Consider the following 27,967-nt stretch of genomic DNA (forward strand, 5'->3'; position numbering starts at 1 on the left):
TGGAGTTACTGTTAGTTGACACTAATACGAGAGCGAGTGAAATACGAGAAATACAAGAAATATAAACCGAACGTGAATCGCGAGTGCAAAAAAGTATAGAAAATAGGAAGAAAAGTCGGTAAAAAAAAAAGATCCCCGAAAACCCAAAAGAACCAAAACTGCAATCTTGGTCAAAATGGTGCGGTTAAGTGCAGCCTGGAGCTGCTTTTTGGCCTTGATTGCTTTGGGATCTGCTGCTGCCTCATCGGCGAACTATCCGGGTGTCATCGAACTGGTGGGCTACAGCAATCGCCGGGCACGAACCTACTTCCAGGAGCCACCCAGCCGCTCTAATCCCAATCCTCAGTCCGGTTTGACCTCGGCCAAAACCCGGGCGGACATTGAGACCGTTAAGAGGAACATAAGGAAATACGATCGTTTGCTGGAGTTGGATACGAAAAATCTGCCAGAGCAGCAGAAGGATATGCTGGCCAGGATTGTGGAGCGAGTGGCCAGGCTCAAAGAATCCCTGGACATTGAAGAGCAGCAGTTTAACCACCAGGAAGCTACTTCTGCCAGGATCAGCAGCAGTACATCTAGTACCACACCGCAGGAAACGGAAACGCAAACGGAAGCGGAAACGGAGCGAGATCATGATCAGGCCTTCGAGCAGAGCACTCAGTCACCCACTGGATCCACCGAAGCCGAAACAGATCCCACATTGATCCTGGACGAGACCACGCTGCTGGAACTACAGAATACGATGAACGAACAGGCTGCCATGAGCACCATCATGAAGGATCTGCCAACCACCACGGATGTGAGTCAGCAGGAAGCGGAAGCTGAAGCGGAATCGGAGGCCACCGATGTGGCTGGTGAAACCACTTCACCCAATCTAACCACTCAGCCAGAGGCTTCGACCACCAGTGATGAGTCCCTCACCGATTCCACCGATCCCGATGATCAGTTCGTGGCCGCCAGATCAAATAACAATATAGCGGCCATAACGGCGGCCGATGATGCCGATGGCACCACCACAACCACAGCGAATTCAGGCAGCCAGCAGCGCACCTTGACCACCATGGGAAAACTGAAGAATAGGGCCACGAAGCGACCCTTCGCCCACAAGGTCACCGCCGCCCTGAAACGAGGAGGTCAGCGTCCAAGTAGCGTGAGTGCAGCGGCAGCCAATGCGGCAGCAGCCTCGAAACCCAGCAGCAGCACCACCACTAGCACTAGCACCACCCAAAAGCAGAAGTTAGCCACCAATAATATACAGCAAAAGCAGCAGCAATCGAAGCCCCTGCAAAAGGTGACACCCTCGATTGGTGGAGGTAGTGCATCCAGTCCGTCATCCTCGTCGATTCCCTCGGCTACCACGAATTCGGCTGGCCCTGCCTTGCCCATCGAGCAGTTGTACACCCGTACTCCCCAGGCCAACATTCCACTGGCCGCAGCGGCAGCCGCAGCAGCTGCATCCTCATCCGCAGCAGCAGCTGCAGCAGGATCTGCAGGATCTCCGGGATCGGGAGCTACACCGACCACCTACAACAACCAGCAGGAAAGCATGGTCTACGATGCACATGTCAATGCATCGGCCCTAATCGACAGCCTCAACACAAACGCCCGCGAGGAGTACTACCAACAGAAACTGGGAGCGGCCAACAAGGATAATAAGGTAAGACTACCATTAGCAGACCCTTTTTAAGAAACCCTGATTTTACAGTCTCAAAAATCTTAAAAAATCTACTAAGAAAATATCTTAAACTTCGGAAGTATAGGTGCTATTCGTCTTAATTTAATAATTTGAAGGTAGGCCCTTCTTAAAACAATTTTGAGCTTTTGACATAATTATATTTAAGGAATAACCACAATAGGCCACAGCTCCGAAAATCTTTGTAAAACCTTTCATAGATAAAGGATGACATTTTAATAAATCCTATATTTAATAAATCTCTATAAAAGAAAACCTTTTTAAATTAAATCACTTAACCTACAATTTGGATTTACTTTTTTTTAACGCACTACCCTTACTTCCCCAACCCAAAAAAAATGTGAACTCACTTCGCAGGCATAATTTTTGGAGAACCATCCCATTCCTTTCCAAAATACGGCCCATTCTTTGGCTTAATTAGCAATGATCACCAAAAAAATCGACAAAGTTCGAAGGGGAAATGTGGAAAGGGGAAAGGCGGCGAGCGCCTATCAAGATACATACTTCCCAAGACAATGGGCCAAGTCCCCGGGACAGAGACATCTCTGGACAAAAAACGGAAACCGTTTCGGGCTAAGCTAACAAAAACAAGAAGAACCCAAGTAAAACCCCGTTGAATGTCAAATGCAGAATTATTGGAACAACTTGACTCTCAAACTATAACAACAAAGCAACAAGCGATGACAACGACAATGACAACAACAACAACACGAAGGCATTGAAGGCATGGTAGGAGCCACAAAAAGTTCAAAGATACACAGAGAAAAAAGTATTTTTAAAATGATAGCATAATTAATCCACTAGATAATCAATTATTGTCTGTAAATCTCCATGCAATTAGAGATTATAACTAGCACCTTTTTTCTGCGCTTCTCAAAGCCTTTAGTTAAGGTTATTATTCAAGTATTCCCTAAATTTTTAAAATACGTATGAATCGATTTATAGAAAATATTTCTTAAATTAATGGGTAATCAAAACCTTAAGCACCCTTGATAGGTTCAGAAATCCAGATGTTACTCAGGAGTTTTAAGAGAGGCTTTTATATTTCGAATATTTTTTCAACTGTATTGGGGTACTGGCTGGGTTGCCCACTTGGATAGTTGGCCAAAGCTGGCCACTTGTTATAAATGGAGCGCCTCCAGGCCTTTGGCTTTCCATTGCAAATCGATTGTCATAAGCAGTGGGATGGCAGGGGGAAGGGAACAGCCCGGAAAGCAACCAAAACTTTCAATACAATTGTTGAGTGGGTCAGTTTGTTTGGGTTGGCTTCGCAGCGCAGCGTATCGTTTTGTTTTCAGCTTTTTGATGACATGGACAAGGGAACTGGTCAAGCCTTATTAGATACAGTCAAGACGGAAAACTGCAGTCAGTGAGACAGCGATGAAGATGGAGGGCATCTGACTGGAGGATCGGCAATGATTTGGGCAGGCAGGCATCGGAATGCCTGGCAATTTGTTGCCACTACTGACCTATAAATTTTGATGTGCACCTAACAATGATGATTGGTAGTGGAGGCCGGAATGACTTCGCGTTTGAGTCGGTTTGAGAGTCTCCGCGCAAACAACGACATAATTTATGGCCATAGTGCGATCGGCTATCGATGCAAGACGACACACATAACCCAGCTTCCATCCACCAGCGTCCCAACTACCGACCAACATCATCGACAGGTTGAGCAACTCACTTACCCAGAACACGGAAACAGGTTGAGTTGGCGTTGCAAGATTCTAAGTGGCCTGGACTTACCTGAAATGAGAAAAGAATTAAACTAAATGAAAATGTTTCACTTGGCCATGGGTGGTTGAGTCACTGGTTCTATGCCGGTCGTGTGCCTAATTAAAATGGCAGTCACATATCCGCGCCTAAATGGTTTGCCAAGACCCCGACAAGTCTAATGAAGACTTTAATTGTTTGTTCGCTGGTTCAATCGGTCTGCAGATTAATCGATCTGCTCTTGTGCGGTTAGCATCGTTTGATGCCGTTTTAAGTAAAGGCTGTGAATGGATGCGATTATGGTTGCCGCACTGGGAATGTTGGTGGGGAATTTAAGAATGACTTGGATTTGGCTTGGGTCCCAATCCACCAGAAAATTAAGCCGGGGAAAGTTAAGGCTCATGCCTTTCATTGCCAAACCCAAGAGGTGGTTCCCATGGATGTTGGATTTGATTAAACCGAAAGACACTCTCCCAGCAAAAGAGCATTACGCATTCAGCGCCTCTCTCTGCGCTTCTCAAAGATGTTAGCTTGGTTGATGACTAGTCTTGTGTACTTTAAAGGATTTTCTTGTCCAAATAAAAGATTATACGATTGGCTTCCGCAACGGGGACGCTGTTAATTAGTACGGATTTCCATCTTGCCACACAGACATCAACCTGCTACACCCAGTAGTTAGGCTTTGGAAATGTTCCCTTCAGTAAACAAATAAAATTGAAAACCACTGAGTGAAAAGTGATCATTAATAACAATTCAATGCTCGAGCATCCAGCATGTTAATGGGCTTCGAAAGGTCGTAAAATCGAATCAGAGCCGCTTGAGACAACGGCGCTCATCAGAAGAACTTTATGAGCTACCCATGATGGTCAGCCGAGGAGAATACTTCTGAAGATGATGACGCTTGATCAGCGGAGCGTCAAGCTCGGGGTTGGGTCTTGATTGCTGGCTGTCGGTTACCGCTAGGAATATCATAAATTAACGATTAAGCTCAGATTTGTTTACGGTTACCGCAGAGGGAGAGGAAACTATGGAGAATGCCTTGGTTTGGTTTTAGCACTGTGGCCGCGTGTAATTAACACATTGTTAAACAGATTTGAGCTTCTTGCCCGGCATTTGTTTTTGGCAACTATCAAAAGATGAAAGCCTAATTGTTACATTGCCAACAAAAGAATTGGGGTTCGCTTCTTTGCTAATTTGCATACAAATAATAATACAAACTGGCGAAAAACTTTCGCTGCTGGTTAAATTTACACGCTTTCTTCTCGAAATACAATCGACTTAGAACTGCAAATGGGGCTAACGACCGAAATGTATTTTGTTTGATTTGTATAGACAAACCGATTGTGCTTAATTATAGAGGGCAAATCACCGTTAGTTCGTTAGCTAGTTCTATGGCTAGGTCATGTCTAATTCCGGCTGCGATCTTCTTCGCATGAGTTGCAAATTCCTTAGTTTCCCCCTCTTTCTCTACCAACCTGGTGATGCAACCACCATCATACGACTTTTTCACGCTTCCAACTCGGCTAATTATCGGGGAGGATGAGAAGGCCCAGAGGCTTGGCATGAGCCAAAGCTTTGGATAGACCACCACTCATAATAATTAATTATAGCCTTGCCATATGCATCACACAAAGAAGCTACAAGAAATTTAACTGCAGTTTTATGCACAGTATATTCAGGGGTATGCTGGGTTTATTGGAAGAACGAACGTTTTATACTACAAGTAATACAACCAAAAAATCACTCTTGATACTTACGTTTTTTAAATTTGTCGAAAAGAAATAATTTTTCAACTGGTTTAATCCCAAAACTGAAGAGTAAGAAACTAAGCCAAATCCCCAGAACAAGCAAATACAAAAATAACTTAGTTTGTAGCACTTTTCTTTGCGCTTCTCAAAAATCTTAGCTTAAAAAGTTGTCAATTTTTTTAAATTACCATTTTTCTATTTGTCGATAATCGAGTTAACAGAATATTATTTTCCCCTTGGTTAACTCCTAAAAATATGTCAAACCTGAAGAAGTAAAGAACTGAACTAAATTCACAGAACAATTGAATAGAATTAGGTTAGTAAAAATGTAGTTCACTAATTGGATTTTTCGAAAGATAATTTCACTTATCCGACACACTCTGCTCAAGATTTATTCGGTTAGTTAGCTCTTAGGTTTTTATATGACCTCTTCCCCAACTATCCATGGTAACCAGACCAATACGATCACTTTCCACCCAACTTTCGATGGTGTATTTTCTTCTACCAAACTTCGACTCGTGCCTCGTTGCCATAGCAATGACACTAACAATTTCACAAGTCATAGAGCATATAATCACGGCCTTGCCAGCCAAGTATGTAACCGAATGGAAAACATGAAAAATAATGTTGAAAAAGTGAATTGCAGTTAATGTGGATTTCTAGAAATCATAACAAAAAAAAAAAAGAGAAAAGAGACGAAGGCGGTGCCAAATCAAAGACAAAGGAAAACCCTCCTACGGTTCGTGAAAGAGTGTGAAATTTGCTGTACAACAATTTAAAAGACATTGGCGGCTGCCGCCGATTCTCCCCAAACACACATGAACATATATAGACCCATGTGGACAGCGGAAGAAGGCGTGACTTGGTCAGCCGATGATTGACATGCTGAAGTAGCATGGCAAAGTGCACTTATCGAGGTCTGTCTGTGGTCTTCACGGTGGATCCGTGTGTGTGGGCTGATCAGAGCAGCCAAGAAAGTTGGCGGGTGGTAGGTGGAAAATGCGGGGTTATCAAGCATGGAGAATTGACGTTTAGTACGTCTAATTGAAAGTGGAAAATGAGAGCTGAAACAATTCAATGATTTTAAATTATGCTTTAAGTATAATACAATACTAATTATCAAAATAAAGTCAGTTAAGTTTATTAGACAATTTGAATATGCCAGAAGATGTATAATAAAATTAAAATTCTTCCATGCTTAATATCTCCAATATGCTCTTCATATGGACAGCAAAGCGACTTCTGTATACGACTTGAGTCGGTCTTCAAGTCAACATCAAAAATCTGACAAGCATTAACCAAATTTCCCCTGGCATTTCAAGAGATTCATCAGCTTTGAGCTCTCCCATCGAAAAGTCAACACCTCAAACATCAAGAACTCTTCCATCCCGTATCTCCAACTCAAACATTTTCCCCTGACCATGATCTATTACATCACAAACACAGATTTTCCGGGGGTACGGTAGTGGAGTGGAGTCTTCCTCTAACCGAACATGTTGTGATTAAACATTTACCGCTTTGTTTTATCAATTGCTTGTTAACACAAACTCATACCGACACAGAGATGATTGAAGCTGACCGTTAGAGCAAAGACATTAGACGCCCAAAGTTATGCTAATTTCAGATTGTTCAGAAGGAAAGGCTCTTGGTGAAATGATGATAAAACAGAGACAATGGTGATGATGACGATGCCATAGAAAACTGGTAGCAAGTTGAAGTCACACAGAGAAAAGTACTATATATCAACAAATTGATCATAAAATCACTTTGCTTACTATTAGCTTAGCTACCAGCTTACTGTTTAAAATTTAAAATTAAAATGTTGAAGTTATATTTTGTAAAACTTAAAAGATTTAAATTTTTATTAAACAAAGTTGTATTTGTCTGGTTGTATTTTAAAATATTTATTTTATTCATTTATTATTGGGATATCATTAATTAAGTTATTGAGGTTTAATAAGATTAACAAAGATTATAGAAAAATATACTTGTATCGAAGAATAACGGGGTTTAAAAACGATTTCACTCAAGTCCAAATTAATAAAATAAAACAAAATAATAGAAATTACAATATGGGTGATAATGACATTACTTTTCTCTCTGTGCAACGGAAGCTGCATATCTGCTACCGAATGCAAATGAAAGCAGTGATGCAGAAAGCTGAGAAGGCTGAGAGAAAGGGGCAGAGATATGCACTCATATATGATTAGGAAAAATCGAACAATGCTCCGACAATCCAATCCAATCCAATCCAATACAATCCAGTCCAATACAATCCGGCAGGCAGAAGAAAGCAGAGACGCCGCCAATCTTGTCGGGCTTTCTAACTCGCTTGTTTTTGTTTTGGGAAAGGGTTTTCTGTTTCTATTTCTGTTTTTGTTTTTTTCTGTTTCTGCCATGATTTATTAAAACTTTTACTAGCAATTATAGTCGGGAAATGGGCGTGTGGACTCTACAAAAATCTCACCCACTAATAACAGTAATTTATTTGCCCAACCGGCGAAAATTATTTCACTTTGATTGGTCATCACAAGGGGCCATAAAGCAGAATCCCAGAAATGCGAAATGAAAAGTGAAATCCGTCGGCAAAGGGTCTGAGCAACAAAACAAAGGCCATAAAAACGAAGCAAAGAAAGGGAAAAGGCAAGGGTAAAAATAGAATTGGAAGCGTCTTTTCAATTAACCCAAGAACCCGGGCAGATATCTATTTGGTATCTGGGTAGCGAATGCCCACTGTGCCCATTCCATAATTTATCGAACGATTCGCAATTTATGGCAATGACTTGAGCATCCAGAATTGGCCATTTGGCTAGGCATTTATCTCGCCGCATGCTATTCAATTACGAAATGGGGAAAACAACTTCAAGATCCCAGCAAGATCATCAGCATTTGAGATGGAAGATATTTCTTGACTTTAATGAAGAAGCTAGTCAGTCAGGAGATGACTTTCAGATAATAAGATTTATTAACTAATTGTACAAAAATGAAAAGGCGGAGATAAAGAGGACTTTTTAGCTTTATAAAAGTAGATGATAAAATGGTCATTTAAACAGATGTTGGTTTCAAACTATCATAAAAGACATTTTTTATCTACAATTTTTAAGGCAGAGGTATTTCAATGTTTAATACCTCATAATCCATTATAATTTACCCCATAATTTCTGATCGTAGCTTTAGCCAAAGTCTTTTACCCAAATACTTCCAAAGACGTTGGGGGATCCCCTTTAAATCGATCCCCCAAAGATCAATTGTTGGGCCAAGATCAAGCAGATCGTGCAGCTACAAGACATTGAGATACTAATGAGGACTGCACTTTCCATTGATCGCCTTTTACCCGGACAGACAGACAGAGAGAGTGAGAGTGTAAATAGTCATTAGGGCGACTGCCAAAAACAAACTACATCAAGTTCGGATAAAACAAACCTGACACCTAGACCTAGGGAAAAAAAATGTGTAGGACGAAAGAGCCTCCTCCACCATTGGCATTGGCATCTCCCCCACAACGAAACGACTCACGACCAAATTAAGATCTCACAGCATTTGGCAAACTAATTGCAAATGTCTCTACTACAAGTCGAGGGGGTTTCCCCCTCGAGATGCCCTCGACTTGGAGCGACTGCAGCTATTTGCATTACAAAGACCCAAACGACCTATGAGATACTTCCAACATCTTTGATCCGCTTGGGCCCCCCCCCCCCCCCCTTTCGGAACTCCATCTTCTTCTTCTCATCCTGGCCATCGAATTTGCTAAGTCTTTGTCTTGCGGACTTTTTGGCCAAGAGATTCCGATTCCGATGCCGATTCAGTCTTTGGCTTTCTTCTCTGACTCTCTGGCAACTTTCTGCTGCTTTGGCTTTCTAGGTCGTGTAATTGTACATACAGGCAACAGCGTCGAGGAAAACCAATTGCATTTAAATCACATTTTCTTTGTTTTTTTCTTTTTTTTGCTTTTTATATCAAGCATTTTGTGCATTTTGCCATTTTGATGGCTAATTCAATTGGTGCTGCTGTTGCCTTTTGCTACATCAAATTGATAAATTATTTATAAGAATTGCGAGAGGGTATCTAGGCTTTTCGGCATTTATGGTCTATAAATTTAATATCCAAATGCACATTTCCAAATAATCATAAACAGAAAGTATCCAAACTCAATTTGTGGCTTTCGGTTTGCTCTCGTTGGCAAGACAGTTATGCGATCCGGTTTGTTTGGATTGATTTGTTTTGCATTTAATTCGAAATTAGTTGGATTTGTCAAGATTAGATTGAGATCGATGTTGGAGATCATCTAATTTATTCATTAAAAATACTCCGTTGTGAATGCCAAGATAAATACTTTTATTACCAGTTTTTAAATAAATATTTGGTACAAATATTGCTCTCAGAGATGTGCTGACGCCAGTAGAGACTACTACTCAAAATCATATTTATTTCTGGGCCAACTAAAGGCCAGAAAATCTCCATTTCAAGGGGCATAAGCTTCCTGCCAAACGATACGCCAGGCCATTTGTTAGCAATTTTATAACATAGCTTTGGCCATAAAGCAGCCCAAGTCGATGCCAAAGGAGCAACCTCTAGACCAAACAAATTATGCACCCCACCCAAACGAGTAAAAGGAAACTTTTTGCGCATTTCAAGTTGAGGACAACAAGGAATTACAATTTATAAGCAAAACAAGAAGGCATAAATAAATGCAGTAGTAGAAAATGTTGCAACATCGTACCAGCAAGAAGAAGACGAGGCCAAAGTCAGGGGGCCACGCCCACGAATTAGCAATTTAAATGTCCTCCAAATGCCACCCAGTAAAAATGCTACCAACGCTGGCTCTTTCAGGATCTGAAAAAAATTGCACCATATAAAAGATACTGCCTGCCCGCCCCCCAAAAGCACTTTCTACGTACCAAGACATAAATTTCACAGGTCCAAACACCCCGGCAATCTTGAGTAAAAGTTGTTGCTCCACTAAAATCAGCTGGAAATAAAAATTTCGAACCAGAAAAAAAAAACACAATCACAAAAAAAGAAGCATTATAAACGCTTCACATTGTAGATTTGCCATTCAAAATACAATTTTCAAGATTATTTCAATTGTTGATTGCATTCACCTGTCGTGAGTGAGTGTCTGGAGTGATTTGAGATTCGAGTTTTGAGTGGGTTAAGAAAAAAATCTCTGGTTGCATGTTCGACTGAAGTAGGAAAGTCTCTCACCATCTATCCCCATTAATTGCAGGCGAGCATAGAAATTGCCGAATTATCGTTTGGCCCACAGACCTTTTTCGGAGGTCAAAGTTGCTCTCGACCGCAAATCGAGTTTTGATTTTCGAATTTATGGCTCATCGCCAAATTACCAGATTGCTTTCTTTGTTTTGCCCATGCTTTTCATTAGAAAGTGCAATTAATTTGTAGATCTATGATTGCGCATCTGCGATTAAAATTAATGGCAGTGGGCCGACGATCGAGTTTGGGTGCCCAAAGTGTAGATAACCAGAAATGATGGCAAACATTAAAAAAAAACATTTTCAAATAGATATGAAAATACAAGTTCGGTGTAGATATAAAAATATTAATATTTTTATCTTGCCTCATTTTATGTGTAAGCTAAAATGCAGATAATACAACAATAGAGGTAGAACTCAAAATTAAATCAACACCAGCTCTCAATCACTCAATCAACCTGAATTTGACCTTAACATTCCCCAGCTGCTCATCTTTCAATCAAATCTCTTCAACAAACAAAACCAATAAAAATCAAAGCTGAAAACATTTTCATTTTCCTTTCTTTGGTGAGCTGTGGAAAATTGGAAATGCATTTGACTCCATCAACTCAACTTACAGCTAGTGTGGTCAGGTCGGATTTTGCTGCTGTTTTTTTTGTATTTTTTGTAGGCCATCTACCGCCAACACTGGCACACTGACAACTGATGTTGCTGCTGCTGCTGCTGTTGCAGTTGCTGCTGACAACTTGACACAATTTTTAATAAGAGACGACGACAACAAGCCGGTAGAGTGTCAATTTCCATGGCCAGGAAAAGCCAAAACCAAAGAAAACCGAGAAGCAGTAACAGCAAAAAGAAAAAAGGAAAAGAGGAAAAAAGAATTCGAATTTGCAGCTGGAGGCAGCTGGAAAACTCCTTGAGCCCAACTCGACTCAAATCAGACAGTCGCATATCGATGATATAGGTAAAAACCCATTCGAAAGGCTCTTGTCAGCGGATATTACAAGTGCTTACCGCTGTTGTATGGATAAATATTGCTACAGCATTGTCAGCAACTTCAGAAAGTTGTGGGTTGTGTCAAAGCAATTTGTATTTATGTGTTTGCCAGTGTTTGTCCGGTCATTTGTCAGATATTTCCTCGGGTAAACAGTCCTGCTTACTCGCCGCTGTTGTCCAGCTTTCCCAGAAACAGAAGTTCGCAGAGGAGGACTCCGGCTCAATTATGTGCGAAGATTCCATCGAAATCATTAAAATAACAAATTGGGCACGAAACGCAGCCCACAAAATGGACAAAGCCGCAAAACTCCTTTTTGGTTGGCCAAAGAAAATTGAGTTGGTCAACGACGACGAATGCAGATAGTTTTTTTTATTTTTTATTTTTGGGTGGAGAGAAGTTGGCAGTGGTGGTGGTGGTTAAGTGGCTTGGAAAACCGCAAATAGCAAAATGGTGCAAAAAGGGTACAAAACCGACGGCAGGCTTCAATTATGGTGGGTCTGGGTTTTCGGGGGGCCAAAAGGGGTTTTCGAGAAATGCGCTTTCTAACTGCAGCCAACAGTTCCCATATCCCTATCATCATGAAGTCATCGAAGTTTATCATCATCCTCATCATCATCATCATCATCATCGTCGTACACAGCCAAAAAGCAAAAGTTTCTTTATGGGCTAAAAGCGTGTGCGGTGGGCGTGGCATTCGAAATGGAAATTTATGCCACAAGATACAAGATACAAGCCCGGCCAATATGTGTCATTTGTGGTAGTCTCCCATTCCGAAGATCCCTGGCCAGACAACACTAATTGAGTTCAAAGATCGCAGAGCATGGAAAAGTGGGAAAGCTCGAAATTCAGTGGAACTTAACTTTGCACAGTTTTATTAATCATTTCTAGCAAAAGCTGGCCGCGATTTGCCAGGTTCCCAGATTCCCAGGCACCCATAACACGACCGCATCTTCAATCAACGTCACAACAGAGCCCATCCATAGACCATAGTCTAGTGCGGTTCCAAAAACCGGACCCCAGGAAGGCCGCGAAAATTAATGAGCGAATCCCTCGCCCTAGACATTTTTTACATAGGCGGGCACAATATCGAGTTTGACTGCTCCCATATGGATATGGCCAGGATGATGGGCAGGCGCAACAAAGTAGTCCGCATCCCAAATGGTTGGCAACGCCATAGGACACATGATGATGATGATGATGACGATGACGACGAGGATTGAGGATGTGGTTGTGGATGTGGATGAGGATGAGGATGCCACCGATTGTGACAGGTTTATGCGCAGCGAATCGTTGTGAAATGGGGCGTAGCATTATTCAAATGGTATGGCAAAATAAAAGAGAGTAAAGGCATTAAAACGGCTTGTAATAGCTATCTTGAATGGCAACTCACATCCTTAAGTCTTAAGCCGTTTAGGAACTCATAAACTTGATTAAATACAGTTGGTCCTTGCGATCTTTAGATGATTAAAATAAGGAACTATAAAAATAATATAATTCAGGTTAATAAAAACAATTGCTTTAAATAGTTTTTTTTAACTATAAACTAGGACTACACAAACTATAAAATAAATAATACTTAAGCTAGAAAAGATAAATAGATAAAAAAGTATAGACTCAAAATGTTCACGTAGAAGAATTCTCAAAGGCGAAAGAATCAAGAATATCAAGGAAACTCCTAAATTTTCACACAAAAGAGTGTCCCGTTTGCAGAACCAGCCCCAATAAAACACGATAAACGCCAACGCGTAAACCTCAATTCACTGGACTCAATCCAATCCTCCCGTTTGGCCAATCCAACCGATGGTGGCATCCTCTCCCAGAAGAAGATACTTCATCTTGGCTGCTCTGGCCGCTGGCTGCCGGTTGGAATTGAGCAGCGGAGTTGGGTAATTTGATAGGCGACAACTAGCCAGCCACGGTTACAACCGACAACCGACAAACGCCAACGGACCTGCGGTGGTGCTATGGATCCATGGAGTTATAGCCATGGTGGTACGGAGCTATGGAGCCGCAGCAAAAAGTATCTCAACGTGTGCGTATCTCTTACAGCGCAACAAGCAAGTGCAACTAATAAATTAATGTGCCTGCCAAGCCGGGGCCACTAGTGGAGAATGGAGAAAGACTGAGACCAAGAGACTCATGCTCAAACTGGGGGCCTTGTAACCACTCATAGTTGGCTGTCACCTGGCAAAATGAAAGCTACAATACAAGCCAGCCTTTGGATCATAGCGTGCTAAATTTGCCAAGCAGGCAGCAAGGCAGCCAGGCAGTCAGCCAGTTGGCATGTCAATGGTAGATACAAGATACATTCGTATCGCGAGAGGAATGCGCTGCGTTTGCATACGAGATGAGCTGCTGCTGCTGCTGCATCTGCATCTTGGGTTAAGAAAAAAAAAACAACAGAAAAGAGGGCTGACCTGCATAACGGTGCCGCAATGAAGATGGAACGAACTGCAGAATGAGCCCAGACTCTCCGCTCGATCCGCTCGATCTGCCGCTCTTTATCATTATCCATAATAATAGAGAATAACCGAGACCAAGACCGAGACCGAACTTCACCAACTTAGATACTCAGATATCCCAAGACTGAGACTGAGAAACCGAGAGATGCAGCCTTTCATAATGCTGTCCATTTTGATTATCATTCACTTAATTATGATTGATAGCTGTAAATGCCGAGCCCGGCCATGTATCTATTAGATACCATTCTCGGCTGCCGATTGGCTTTACTGTTAAGCTCAACGAACGTATCTCCTCGGCCCATTTTGGTCCGGCGACCACGAAATGCAAATCCAAATTGCCCGCAACTGTGAAAATTGCCTTCTACTCCGAGCAAAACACTAAATTTGTCGCAAATTACAAATGACCAAAGGAGTGAAGATGTTGCACTCCATCTCCCCTTTTGGCCAGATACATCAAAGTATCTGCTACGAGCTATGCACTTGGCATCTTGCTGCCCACAAAAAGAATATCAAGAAAAAGGGTTATGGGCTGGGGGAAAGGTATTCGCTTTATATTGCCGACTTAACGTTTTTACAGCCAAAGAAACATTAGTCATGGTTGTCGGTTGCTAAAGGAGCAGGTTGGAAATAACTAGCTTGGAAAGGTCTTCTTGTAAGGGCTAAACATAGGAAAACGATTCACATTTATAAGAACTTTTGGAGAAAATTTATACATTTCTATATAATTCTATAGAATTTACTTCTCAGGCATATAAAATTATTAATCTAGAAAATAAATAAATATTAAATATTTTCTAAGGCTGTCAAAACACGAAATATGTTAAGCTTTTTAGGATTTTCCGTATAAAAGGAATTATAAGGCTTTTAAAAATATATTCAAAGGGCGCCCCCAAAAAGGTGTTTAGTATATATATTTCGTTTTTTTTTCGATTTTCTTAGATAATGACAAAATAATATAGTGTGATGCTCTTTTAATTATGTTACTGATATCGATGGTTTGTAAGTTTGAATGCGAAGGCAAAAAATAAAGGATCGGTTAGTTAAGATTTATACAATCCCTACCACAATGTTTCAAAAAAAAGTGTTTAAGCTATCAGTATATTAGAATCCCGATTTCTGAAGCTTCTTCTAGGAGCTTTCTTTAGACGGTTTTCTCCTGACCCCTACTTAAATGCTACCTGGAAACCCATTCGCATTCCAATCTAAGCTCGTGCAACCTGCTGCCAGTTGGCTAATACAGACATTAGCGAGGTCTAAGAATTCTAGCACTGAAGAAGAATCACTGCACCATGTTCCCTTCCAAGCGGAAGCTAATAATTAACACAGAAAAAAAAACACAGAGCACTGATAGATGGAAAAATGTAAAGTGGAAAATGGAAAATGCAAAGCGCGTAATGTCGGCATCTTTATCTCTCACCTCTTTTTTTTCTAGCCTCCGTGGCGGAAAAAGTCATGCGAAAAAAAGATTGTCAGATGCAAAACAAAAGCCGAAACGTAACCGCAGGGCAGAGGGGGGCGTGGCAGGAGGCGGTGAATGAGATGTGCAATGTGCGCTACTTTGATAAAATACAAGAAAGAAAAAATGGCTAGGCTAGCAAAAAAAAGGCAAGAAACGAAAGAAAGTCCAATAAAAGAAAGTGTTTGGCCCCAAGGCCCCAAAAACCAAAGAAGAAGATGTCGGGAAGAAAGAAGAGCCAACCCACTGCACATTATGTTATAGAAGGCGATGAAGAATCGAGACAAAGCAAACAACTGCAGTAATTAGGGCCGACAAGGGAATTATTTGCAGTCTCTGAATATTTTCCTTTTAATTTCCGATCCCCCTCGAAAGTTAATTACATACTTAAATGAACACTATAGTCATTTTTAAATTCCCCGAAGATATTATACCATTGAAATGGAAACTACAGAAACCTTTGTCTTTTCTTTATTTTCCTATAAATATTTTGAAAGACTAAAACAAATACCATGAAAACAAAAGATTTATATTAAACATTGTTTGGCACTTAATTAGGTAATGAATATTAAACTATGAGTCTTTATCATTTATATTTTTTTAAGCCTCTTAAATATTATTTTAAATTTACAAATTTCGCTTTCCTTAAAATAATACCTTTTGAAAACTCACTGAATAAGATTATACCATTTAAAGTCCAATCAAAGTGAGAATTACCCATTTTTCTCTGGCCCAATTTTATTTGCAATTTTGTTTTTATTATTCGACCATTATTTTGACACAACCAAATACTAATTTCGCTTTCTTTACCTTTTTTCTTTCTTCCAGGTAAACATCTCTCCACCACAATGACCATATAAAGTACGTGATTCGGAAAACAAAGAGGAGGCTGAAAGTTAAAAAAGAAGCCGAGGTTTTGGCCCCCCATTTTGGCGTAGAGTTTATTATGCGATTTAGCGGTAAAAAGAAGCAATATCAACAAACAAACCGAAACATTTTGACCATTTTGCCGGCCTTTTGTTCGGGGTAAATGACCAAGCCCAAAGTATAGGCCATTAAATGGTTATGAATTCGCTTCATACACCTTTTCTTGTGATCGTTTTAAGTGAATATGTTCAACATGTTTGCCTTGAACAAATATAAAAAAATAGTCTGGGTTTTTTTGGGTTATTTATTTTATATGCTAACTGCGAAAGAACACAGAAGAAAGTGATAGCTAATGGAGATTTGAATGAGGAAAGTGAATTTTTAATAGAAATTTACATGAAAGCGAGCGGAAAAGGGAGAATGAGATTAAGAATTTTATTAAGAGAAGATTAAAAGTAGATTTTATGGATTCAAGATTTGAATCAACATCAGATAAACTATTTTTTTTGTAAAACAAAACTGTGGTTTAATTTAGACATGCCTATAGGGAATATTTATTAATGAAACCCAATCAAAAGTCGACAAAAGATAACTACGATAATTAAATTCAAAACTTTCCCAATGTTAAATGTTAAACCTTTCCGGTCCTAAAAAATGTTCCCAGCATCCGGCTGGCCTGGTATATCGCAATATTACCGACTAATGTCGTACTTCCCTTTGGTATCATGACCGAATCGTTACCGTAATGGCAGCAACATTAAATCTGTCCCACAAAGTGTCCCAAAAAAAAGAGTCAAGCCCCAAGTAACTCATAAACGTGCATTAAAGACCATATCATAAGCTGGCATTAAAACTCATTAAAGGTTCAACAAACCTTAACCAACGAGCCGAAAGAACTGTTTAGGAGACCGGACCGATGCGATGGTCTCCCTGGTGGCCTCAAAACTAGAACGATAAACTCGGCCAACGGCAGTGTTTAAGAACAAAAAAAAACACCAAGTAACGAGCGAGGGGCAAGAAATGTAAAAATATTATTATTACGGCACTGGGCATTAAAGCCAAATGTAATTCTTAGCCAACGGCCAACAGGGCTTATGACCAAACATAAAAATACCCCTTCTTGGCCCGAATGGCATTAGAGAACAAATTAGAACAAATTAACGTTTGCGGTCTGCGGTTGACACATTAAACGGATTCCAATTCCGCCTCTGATTTTCCGTCTTCGATTCAGTTTCATCATCATTGTCACCACGATGACAATTATGAACACGTCTTTGGCCAACGACTCGAATTGGTTATGGAATGTAGTTGCTGCTGTTGGATTATTCAACAGTTTTCTTCTTTTTCACTGCCAGCCAAATGGTGTAATTGCCTTTTATGCATCTTGGTTTTTCTCAGTGCACAGAAAGAAAATGAGGTTATGAGATGGGTTTTAAAGGTTCCATAATTCACAATTTCATATTATTGGATTATTCGGAATAGCTTATCTTTAGGTTTTGTATATTTTAGGATATTTTAGTAGTATATTTATAGGTTCTTAATTTTGAGAAACACTTTTTTCCATGTAGCTGCTGCCTTTTCTTTGTTGCAATCTGTATCTTTATCTGTATCTTCATCGCGGTGCGGCAAACCAGAGCTCCACCTTTGTTTGCCGTTTGACAAGTTATGCGCAGAAAAAAACAGCGCAGAAACAAAAAATTGTAACACCGCCTAAGATGGATATCAGTTACGCATGCGCAGCTGAGAAGGCCGCATCTACAAAGAGCCAACTTTGGCCGGCATTCAGCGGCCTGAATGTCTAGAAAAGATCTGGAATAGTTCAAAAGAGGTCTTCACCTGCTCTGTTTAAGATTCATAGAGGGGAAAGATATTATTAAAATACTTATTTAGGGAAATAGTTTATAACTGCATACCAGAAATTGTATTACAAATCTATCTATTTATCCAAATTTTTTTTATTATTTAGTAATAATAATGGTCTGTTAATGGTCTTTTTAAATATAAGATTCAGAATCTAAGGCGCGGTTAATCATATTCAATTATCTTCAAATTGTAGCTACTTGATATTTCCTTAGGCCAACTATTTATTTAATATTTAATATTTAGTAAAAGTAAATTATCAATTAAATATTTTAAAATTCATAGCTGCAATTCCATCTTCATGCAACTTTATGTTATAACAAATCCATAAAGCGAACTTTAACCTATAGCTCAGTGAATATCCAAGTACATCCGTTAGCCTACGCTTTTTTTCCCTGCTGGCCAGTTATTCTTTTGAACGGAGAAAAAATCGGCAATCAGGTTCTACGATTTATTGAACATTTTAATTACAACCTGCGGACATAAAGAACTTGAGAGTGTTGAGAGTTCACCAGAGCTTGGGGCTACTCAGAAAACACCAAAAGACCAAAAATCCCAGAGATCGAGGAAGTGGAAGAGGAAAAGGCCCAGCTGTAGGTTCCAAACACACACTTTAACCAACTTTTACTGGGATTCAGTTGGATGCTGTGCGGGATGATGACGATGGTCACGGTGATGATGATGATAATTATCAATTGCCTGGTGCAAAGCGGAAAAAGCAGTGGGTAAACAAACAAATAAATAATGGTAAACAAACAAACAAATAAGCAAATAAACGGCTTTGTGCCGGGATTTGCATGAGAAACTACAGTTAACAAGAGACTCGAGTGAAATGTGCGCAAGTGTAAGATGATTTTCGGTAGCTTGTCGTGTCAAATGAAAGGAAAGGTATAGGTCCGAAAAGAAAGATACATCCGTGAGTAGACAAACTACTTGAAACTTCACGCTTTATAAATAACAATTATACAAAAAAAACATACCTCGGGCGCAGAACTTGAACGAAAGTACGTGTACTTGAACGACAAAAATTTCGGTTTCACTTGTGGCACAAAAATTAAATAACAAACAGATTGAGAAAGGTAAAGCTTAAATAATAGCAACCAATTTTCCGTTCTTTCCCACTCAAAGTGGTAGGTGTGAAGAAATACACTTTAAGACTGACTTTCACGTAATTAAATCAAATTTCGAAATGAAAATGAAATGAAAATTATATATTAATTGCGGCCTTAGCCATGCAAATTTTCATTGAATCCGAGCAAGAGAGTCTTGAGCCTGAGAAGTGGCCACATATAAATCAGTAGTCAAAGCGGTGAAATTTTATGTCTCTGTTTTTTTTTTCCCCCACTCTTGAATCTCTTCAAGCTGATTTGAATAACAAGTGGCGGGGGCTTTCGCATCTGCAAGATATATAGATACAAGCTGCCGCTGCTGTCAGTTACATGCGTTTAACTTTAGCTCCAGTGCCTGGCTGCTTCTGCTACCGCCGCCTCTCATTAAAAGTAAATTTCGAGCTGCTGGCATAAATCAAGCCTCTAAATGGCGACTCGGCTACAAGATATATATTCCTGTACCGGGTGCACAAACAAATGCGATGCCCGGAGGACTTGAAATCCGAGAAGTGCTGATGACTGCAGGACTTGTTTGCTAAGCTTGTTAGGTGGAAAAACAAAGGCCGAGACCGAGAATCCACTATGCTGTGAAGTGGCGAAGAGAAATGTGGCAATTTGTTATTTAGAAAATGCTTTATCACTGAAATCAAGATAGTTTGGCTGAGAGAATAAGCCAAAAATACTTGAAATAGTTTAACAGGCAAACAAATCACACAGAAAAATATGAACTAAATATTTAAATATCTTCTTATTTTTTGGTTTAAGAAGTTAGATGCAATCCCATTTAAGCAGAGAAGGACATTTTTTATAGTATTTGGAAAAAATTAATCAATTTAGATGCATTATTGGTTATCTAAAATCCGTTATGGAACTAATTTGTCGTTGCTATATTAATCTTGTAAAATCCATTAATCTTTTTCAATCTTCCTCTATGATCTTACAATTTTCCTTTATATTTCTCCTATTAAACCTCTTGAAAACTCATAAACCAGTCAATCAAAAGCACATTTTAGCCATCATATTTCGGCGAAAATTTCCCCCTTCAATGGCTCATCAAGAAACGGCTAATCAAGTGGCAATCGTGGCCATCGAAACCAGTCAATAAGCCAGGCATTCATCAGCAAACAAATCACGCATACGTCGTGTTGCACACAGCAAGTTTCTGTGACTGCCACTGCAATTTGCTGTTTGTTGTTTGCTATTTACCATACGATGTTGTTATGGAACAAACAAAAAGAAAAATTTTCCACGTCATTTGGTGTGGGGGGAAATTGGCAGCCAAACCGAAAGAAAGAGTTGCATAAAAGGAAAACTTTAAAGAGCCATTCTGCTAAAGGAAACTCAACGGAAATGTCACTTTCTTTTCAATCAAAACGCAATTCATGGCACTCCAAAAAAAGCAGAAAAAAGTAGGAAAAAAAAACAGCCAAAGGTAGAAAAACCCCAAACACGAAGTGCAGAAAAAGAAACACAACCCGTGAAAGGTCGCGTCGAGATTCCGACTCCGAGTTGCAGTCCAAATTGCAGGAAGCTGGCAACGGAGAACACGATTTTCAAGTGGCACTTGGGTGGGCAGGGAAAAAGCTGGAAACTAAAAAAAAAAAAAGAAATAAAGAGGTGGGGGGAACAGGGAGTATCTCTTGCTAACTGCCACCGGCTGAACTTTAACCTGTGTGAAAAGCGGACATACAGCAAGCAAACGCTTTAATTTGCAGTTCGTGGAAAATTCTTTTGGCTCAGGGCCTAGTTAGGGCTTTAACCCCCCCATCCACCACCACCACCCCTCGATGGTACATGGTAAATATTTAAAAATGTACTTAACCAAAGTGAAAGAGACAGGCAACACGATGGTGATGGTGGTGGTGGAGTGGAAACAAAAGCATTGGCGGCGACAGCTTGGACATTTGGACAGAAGCGACAACCAGCTGACGCCAAATAGGGAAACGGAAAATAGCCAAAGTACAAGCGGCAAAAATTCAATAATAATGGTCAGGGTCAGTGTAAATCACTCTTGCCAGAAAGCCAAAAAGCCCAGAAAGACCAGAGATCCAGAAAGGAGACCTACCTGACAGTAGGTGGCTGAAAAGCTGAATGGCTGAATAGCCGAATGGCTGAATGGCAAATGACTGACATGGGAAGTACCGTTTCTTTCCAGGCGGATCATGGCCCGGCAATTTGGCCTAAACCAAAGATGCTTTCAGTTCAATTATGTGCTAAGTAGGAAAAGGGAATTGTTTGAGTTTGGGCATTCGGCGATTCGGGGCGCTAGAAAATGGAAAATGAGCCTAAGGGCGCCTCCAAACTAGATCGATAAATTGTCAGCCAAATGGAAAGCTGCCTTGAGGTCAGAGCAGCTCTACAGGAAAATAAATTGAAATTTTAATGGGAAAGTAAAATCAAATGAAAGAATAAGTTGAACTGCTATAAATTTGAATTTAAATATGAAGGAGGCATTCAAAAGATTAAATGGTAATTAGGGTTTAGAAAGCGATAAAGATAAATCGAAATAAATAAAAAATTTTATTTAATAAATTTTATTTAATAAATTTTCTTAATTTCAGTAATTTCTTATTTCTTTCAAAAAGTCTAAAAAGAACTATAAAATATTATGAATCAATATAACTAAAAACAAACCAAGAAATTAAATATATCATTCCGATATTTCGATAAATATCAACCCTATGATTAAAATCATCTTAATAAATCTTATTATTTTCTTTTTATTTAGTATCAGTTAATTGTATCAAACTTTGAGTAAGCCCTAAAAAATATTTATCAACTGATTTTAGAAATCCATTAAAAATTTCTAAATCGTATTAGCTAATCCGAAAGTATAATTGCGTTAATTTCCCTTTAAATCTTTCTGCCTCTTACTACAAACTAATGAAATCATTAAATTCTTTTACTCCATTTCCACCTGCTTACCTTCAATTAATTTCCATGAATTGGCACGCATTGATAAACAAGACAACAAATTACAAAATAATTAAAGAAATACTGAAAAAGGAAAAGTTGAAGAGCACACTGAAATGAAAACTACCTTCAATTGTGTCATAAATGCCGACACAAAAAAAAAGTTACCAAGTAAAGGCTGCAAAACTTTTTAATAGTCAAACAAGGGGAAGAACAAAATGAAGGGTCAGGGTATCCTGAGTTCCCCCTGCTGTCGGTAAAAGTTTCCCGAAAATGAAAAACAACTTGGGAAAAACACTGGGAAATGCTCGCAGGAAGGAAGTGGCTGATGGGTTGGGTCAGGTGGGCCAGAATGGAATGAGATGCGATGGGGAACAACAGGGAGATGGCTGGAAATTACAAGTAAAAGTGCGTTTGGCAGTTTACCCGGTTACCCAGGGTTACACATATACTATATATACTATATACCCACACTCGACTCTACGCGGTCCCCTCCAAGTTGCATCAATTTCTTAATAACTTTGTTCCCCCTTCTGAGGCGGAAAAGGCGCGTTGCAACGCGCGTCAAGGCGAGCCAAGCAATTTTGTGTGGCATTATGTGAGGGTCTCGTTTGCCATTAACCTGCTTTGTTGGCCAAGGCAACTCGACGCGACTGAAATCAACTGAACTCAACTCGACTCAAGTCGCCTCTCCTCGGCTCAAAGTGCTTTGAATGCCTGCTAGGAGTCCGTCTCTCACAATAACATCTTTTCCTCCTGCTTTGTTATACTTAAACCATTTTAGCGTCTCTCTCGGTTATTAAAAATAAGAAAAATGGTTAAGGAAACTGTCATTTTGAACACCCTTTTAGAACTATTAAATAAGAAAGCATTGCAAGCTTGTAGATACAAAGAAATGCAATCAGTAATTTCAAAATTTTAAAATATTAATATCCGAATTTCGGTTTTTTTGGTGTTTATGTCAAGCCGTTTTGGCTGCAGGACTTACCCGATTTTTAGGGGGTTCTTTTATAGTTTTGGAGAGACAATGAAAAATTGTATTATACATATTAAACCTAGTTTCCCATCGATCACAATGTTATCATATAATTTTATAAACAATATTATTACTATCATATTTTTTACAGTAGGTAGTTCTTAAGTGTAACCATTTTTCCTGGAAAAATGGAGGGATATTTAAATCCGGCTTTCGAAGATTTGTCAAAAACTACTTTATTAACGACCGTAATATAAACCCATTTTAACTACACGAGACTTTCTTGTATTTATCTAAAGAGCCAAGCTTTATGTATTTCACAAACTTCTGCTAAAAATTACAATACCCTACCCTAGTGAGCAAATAAAACTTTCGGCAGGGCGATGGTCTATATGGGATGGGGTTTTCGCACCCGGGGGAGCGTCAATTTCGCACTTCATCCATGCCAGACAGTTGGCAGTAGACAAACAACACTTTGTAACGCCTCGACAAGGAGCCTCTCTTGGCCAACAGGGCTTCACACCAACAGCAACTTTAATTGCTAGCCAAATAGATAGATGGAAACCCTTTTGGCCACATCAATCAACAACAGGAGCTGAATCTTCTTCTCATCTGGTTCTTTTCTACTTTTAACAGAAAACAGCGACAGCGAAACCGACGAAATATCATTATTATCCGCACAATCAGCACATCTATCTGCTGCCCGAGTGTGCCATTCAGCAGGTCTGTAATGCCGTCTACGTGAGACTCAATTACACCCAACCACTGTGCGCCTGTCCATCAAGGTGAGTTACTAGATTGGGCTACACATACCCACTGCCCACTTGTCACTCCCGCCGCCAGGTTCTAATTAATCCTGCAAATCTAATCCTCTTCCAGATATCGTGATCCCTGCTCGGCCAGTCTGAATGAAGATGATCAGCATACCACAAAATTGGTTGGCGATAATAAGAAGAAGGTAAGCTGATCTCATACCAACCGAATTACTTAGATAATTGCCTTGGGCCACGATTGGAGGAGGATCTGTCTTGGGAACCGAAAGTGGAACTGGCAGATTCCGCATTTCTAGATCATTTCGGTTAGATCACTCTCGGTAGATCATTAGTTCAATGGTTAGTTACAGGTTCTCGATGGCACGACTCCGGTTCACTGGGAAGTCGAAATCTTCTCGGACTGACCACAATTATGATTTGATCTCTTTTTAAAAGAATTAATGGAAGAAGGGATCAGTACAATTGGATTATTGGTTGTTTGAAAGCTAAGATCACCGACAAAAGACACGAAATTCATTTTCTGTAATTGTTTGGAATTCGGAAGATAATTTTATGAGGAAATAACTTACAGATCAAAGAAAAATTAGGTATTGAAAAGATTTCTCAGAAAGTATTTTGATTGGGAGAAAACTATTTTAAATCTGTGTGAAATTTGTGCTTTAAGTTTAGAAGGTCAAATAAGGTGTTACATATTTTTTTAATTTTTTTAAGGTAATGCTTGTTTGGAAATAAATGTCATATCTGAACCAAGTATAAAATAAAATATCTCAAAATATCTTATAGGATTATTTAACCCAAGGAAATATAACTGATTTAAAAAATTAGAACAATTGGAAGCCTTTAATATCAATTATATATAAGAAATTTTGTAAAACCAGTTGGCAGTTAACATATTTAAATACAGGAATTTCTGAGAGTCGAATTTTTATTATTTTTTTTTAAATGCCCAAATAGCTAAGATAATAACCTAAAACACACCTTACTGCAAACGCCTAATAAACCATAAAACTGAGTATCGTTTGAGTACTTAGAGAAGATGAGTGCTTTTGAGGAAAGCCACGCCCTGAAATCAATTGCGAGTTTCGCAAAGCAGTGGTCAATTAATGAAAAACACGATGGCTCGAAGCTGGCCATATATCATTTGATCAGTTGAAGATCACTTGCCCATCGCAAATTCATCGAAATTGAGCCTCATTTGTGGGCTGACCGAGTCGTAAAATTGATTTCTGAGTCCGCGGTGGAGCAGACTGCACTTTTGGCAGAGAAGGATCCACTCCCCAGATCCCAAATCCAACCGAAGGCACGATCGGGTCAGCTGGAAAATCACCTTCTACTCGCAGACCTGCGGTTTGCAATATTATTTGCTTTATTGCCTGGCCATGATCTGCTCCTTTTGGCCCGATTTCCGATTTTCCCCCTTGGTTCTCCGCACATTTAATTGAGTTATAAATGCGAATGGCTTTGCTTGGAAAAATGTTCAAATAAATTAAATAATAAAAAGCATTTCTAATGGCTTAATGGTCGCGCACTGGGTGCACTGTGTGTGTGTGTGTAGAGTGTGTGGGCAGTGTCAGACATTGTCATAATTACACTTCAGTGCACTTCACCTGACCGTTAAATGCAACACTTGCTGTTGGTTTTGCTGTTTTCTGCTTTTGCCGGAACTGTACAACAAATTATGAAAATGCGTTTATAGCTGGAAAACAGAGAAACAAGAGCGGGGCGTTAGGAAAAACTGGAACAGCCCGGGCGGACCACATTAACCTGAATGCCAGCCAATGAAGCGGCAAGCGGAAAATGGCTAGGAAAATTGTAAGAAAAATAAGAAGAAGAAAAAAAACTTTCCCAATTGGCTGACATGCAAACGAGCGCCTCAAGAGTCAATCAAATTAACGTTCGGCTAACAACACTAACAGTAGCCCAGGCTGTGAATCAGTTAAAGGACAATCAAGTCGACCAATTGAAAGCGTAGCAAAACGGCCAAGTCAGGGCAATTTGGCCAGCAAAGTGTTCGAGCCAGCCCACCGGCTTCTAAAGTCTGGCAGATCTCAAAATCAAAGCCCTGGGCGCTGCCTGCTCCTGTTTTTGCCTTCTTTTCTTTTAGTTTCTCACTAGCTCGTATTAAGTGACAGCTTGTCCATAGCGTTTAGCATGCTAGCTTTCAATTTAGAGTCATGATCGGGATCGAAATCGGGATCGGGGTAACTTTCTTTCCTGCCCGGTGGGCCAAAGTGAATGGCTAATGGGCGGACTATTAGGCCGGGTCTGCAGTCTAGACAGACTGCACTAAAACAAAATACTGGCCATAAAGAAGTCATACTTTTTATGATAGTTAGTTAGTCCTTATGTATAGCATACTATTTAAGCAGTAATAAAAATTAAACAAAAAGTGCTATTCAGTATTCAGTGTATTTTAAACACTTTTTGATGTGGGGTATTTAGTCGGGAAAAGGTTTGATTGTTTACTACATGGCAGGCACGAAATCTTTTTTTCTGTATTGCACGTGTAAAAACCTTTGATTTTTAAACACCCTATTTTTTAATGTTCCATGTTTAGGCCATCACGTTGGCCAAAACCTGCGAGGCCACCACCGAGATGCGCGAATGCCGTTCACCCAAGGATTGGTCCCTTCTGGCGCTCCAAAACACAAGAACCGGCAAGTCGCACTACCTGGTCATCTGTCGCTGCCCCGATCACTTCAAGATGGGTATGTTTGAAAAAAAATTATCATATCATATATATATGAATTGGAATCCCTTCTTATTTCCGAAATTGCATAACCGAAGAATTCACTTATACATATTTGCAACCAAAGAACTAAAACCAGGGTTAAAAAAAAACCTAAAACTATAAAAATATCTAACTATGTATTATAACATACTATGTATTATTATTAATACAAAAAGATTTTACAAAATAATATTGGTTTTAAAACCATAAGTTGTTATTCCACTAACCCCAGATATCTTCAAATGTACACAACATAACCTTTATTTGAATATTAAATATTTTTAAAATCCTTTAAACTTCACCTACTGAAATAAATGAATTGATTATTATAGTAGACAAGTGTAATATAAATTAAATAAATGTTATCAAATATAAATTTAGAAATATGAAAATGTGATGGTCTAGGACTTTTCTAGCACCCCATTTTATCAAAGCTTTAGCAAACCCAATTTTCATTGAATTGTATGATTTTTTCAGAGGGACCCATGGCCCATGACCAGCCCACCTATGCCAGCGTGCCCGGAATCCGAGTGTTTGGCATGATGTGTGTAAAGCCGGGCTACTCGGTGCGCAAGCCCAGCAACCAGCCGCCGAAGCGGTACCAGCTGCAGAAGCCCTTCTACCGCCCGTCGGTGGGCACCACCCTGGGTGGTGGTCAGAAGGATAGGTACGGCAGACCCATCTACGGCGGTGGCATCTCCGCGGGCAGCTCGGCCATCAGTTCCAACTACCAGCCGCAGGATCAGAGCTTCCAGAGCGGAGGTAGCAGCTCGTATCAGTACCTCAACCGACCGGAGAGCAGTGGCAGCCACAGCTCCGCCAACTTCCGACCCGATCAGTTCTCGATCAACAATTTCCCGGGCAGCAACTATGGACGCAACAATGAGAGACGTGGTGATTTGCCGCCCATCGAGGCTATTTCGAGTGGATCGGGAACTGGAGGAAACGAGGAGCAACCGAGCAGCAGTACTCCGGCGGCTGAGGAGGAGGCCAGGACCACTCTGCAGGCGGAACAGGAGGCGGAACCGGCGGCTGCAGCGGTTCCCGTGGCGGCGGAACTGACCACCACGGCGGAGGAGGCCGTTCTCGAAAGTCGTGCCCGGCGATCTCTGCCCGAAACGGACGACTACGAGCCGGAATTCCCCTGGGATCGGGTCCTCGAGTTCCAGCAAAGCATCATTTGGGACTAAGTTCCGGGAATACCAACCAATCCTAGTAGATACAATTTCAATAGCACAAGGCGACATTTCCGGCGACTATACACTGTGCAAAAAAACAACTGTGACTGAAGAAGTAACGATGAGAAAAGAGCGGAATTAAATGGCTTCGAGAAAGCATAAAGTTCACGTCACGTAACGTCTAGCGTAGCGTAACGTAATTAGCTAAGCTTTTCTTAATTTAAATCATGTTTTTTAGGCATTTCCCCTGGCATTTCTTCCCAGTGTATCACACCACC

At 40.1% G+C, this 27,967-nt stretch overlaps 2 protein-coding genes across 2 annotated transcripts in view; one reads left to right on the plus strand and one right to left on the minus strand.

The window, feature by feature from the left end:
* LOC119554573 (elongation factor-like GTPase 1) overlaps positions 1-27,967 on the minus strand; it is a 79,780-nt gene that overhangs the window by 48,281 nt on the left and 3,532 nt on the right. The gene's annotated exons all lie outside the window — the stretch shown is intronic.
* Positions 176-27,930, plus strand: LOC119554574. Its single transcript, XM_037865554.1, has 5 exons — positions 176-1,657; positions 23,644-23,792; positions 23,887-23,965; positions 26,338-26,488; positions 26,989-27,930. Exons 1-5 carry the CDS (start codon positions 176-178, stop codon positions 27,699-27,701), a joined length of 2,574 nt encoding a protein of 857 aa, XP_037721482.1. The 3' UTR covers positions 27,702-27,930.

This window comes from Drosophila subpulchrella, chromosome 3L, assembly GCF_014743375.2.
Source record: "Drosophila subpulchrella strain 33 F10 #4 breed RU33 chromosome 3L, RU_Dsub_v1.1 Primary Assembly, whole genome shotgun sequence".
Classification (NCBI taxonomy): Eukaryota; Metazoa; Arthropoda; class Insecta; order Diptera; family Drosophilidae; genus Drosophila; species Drosophila subpulchrella.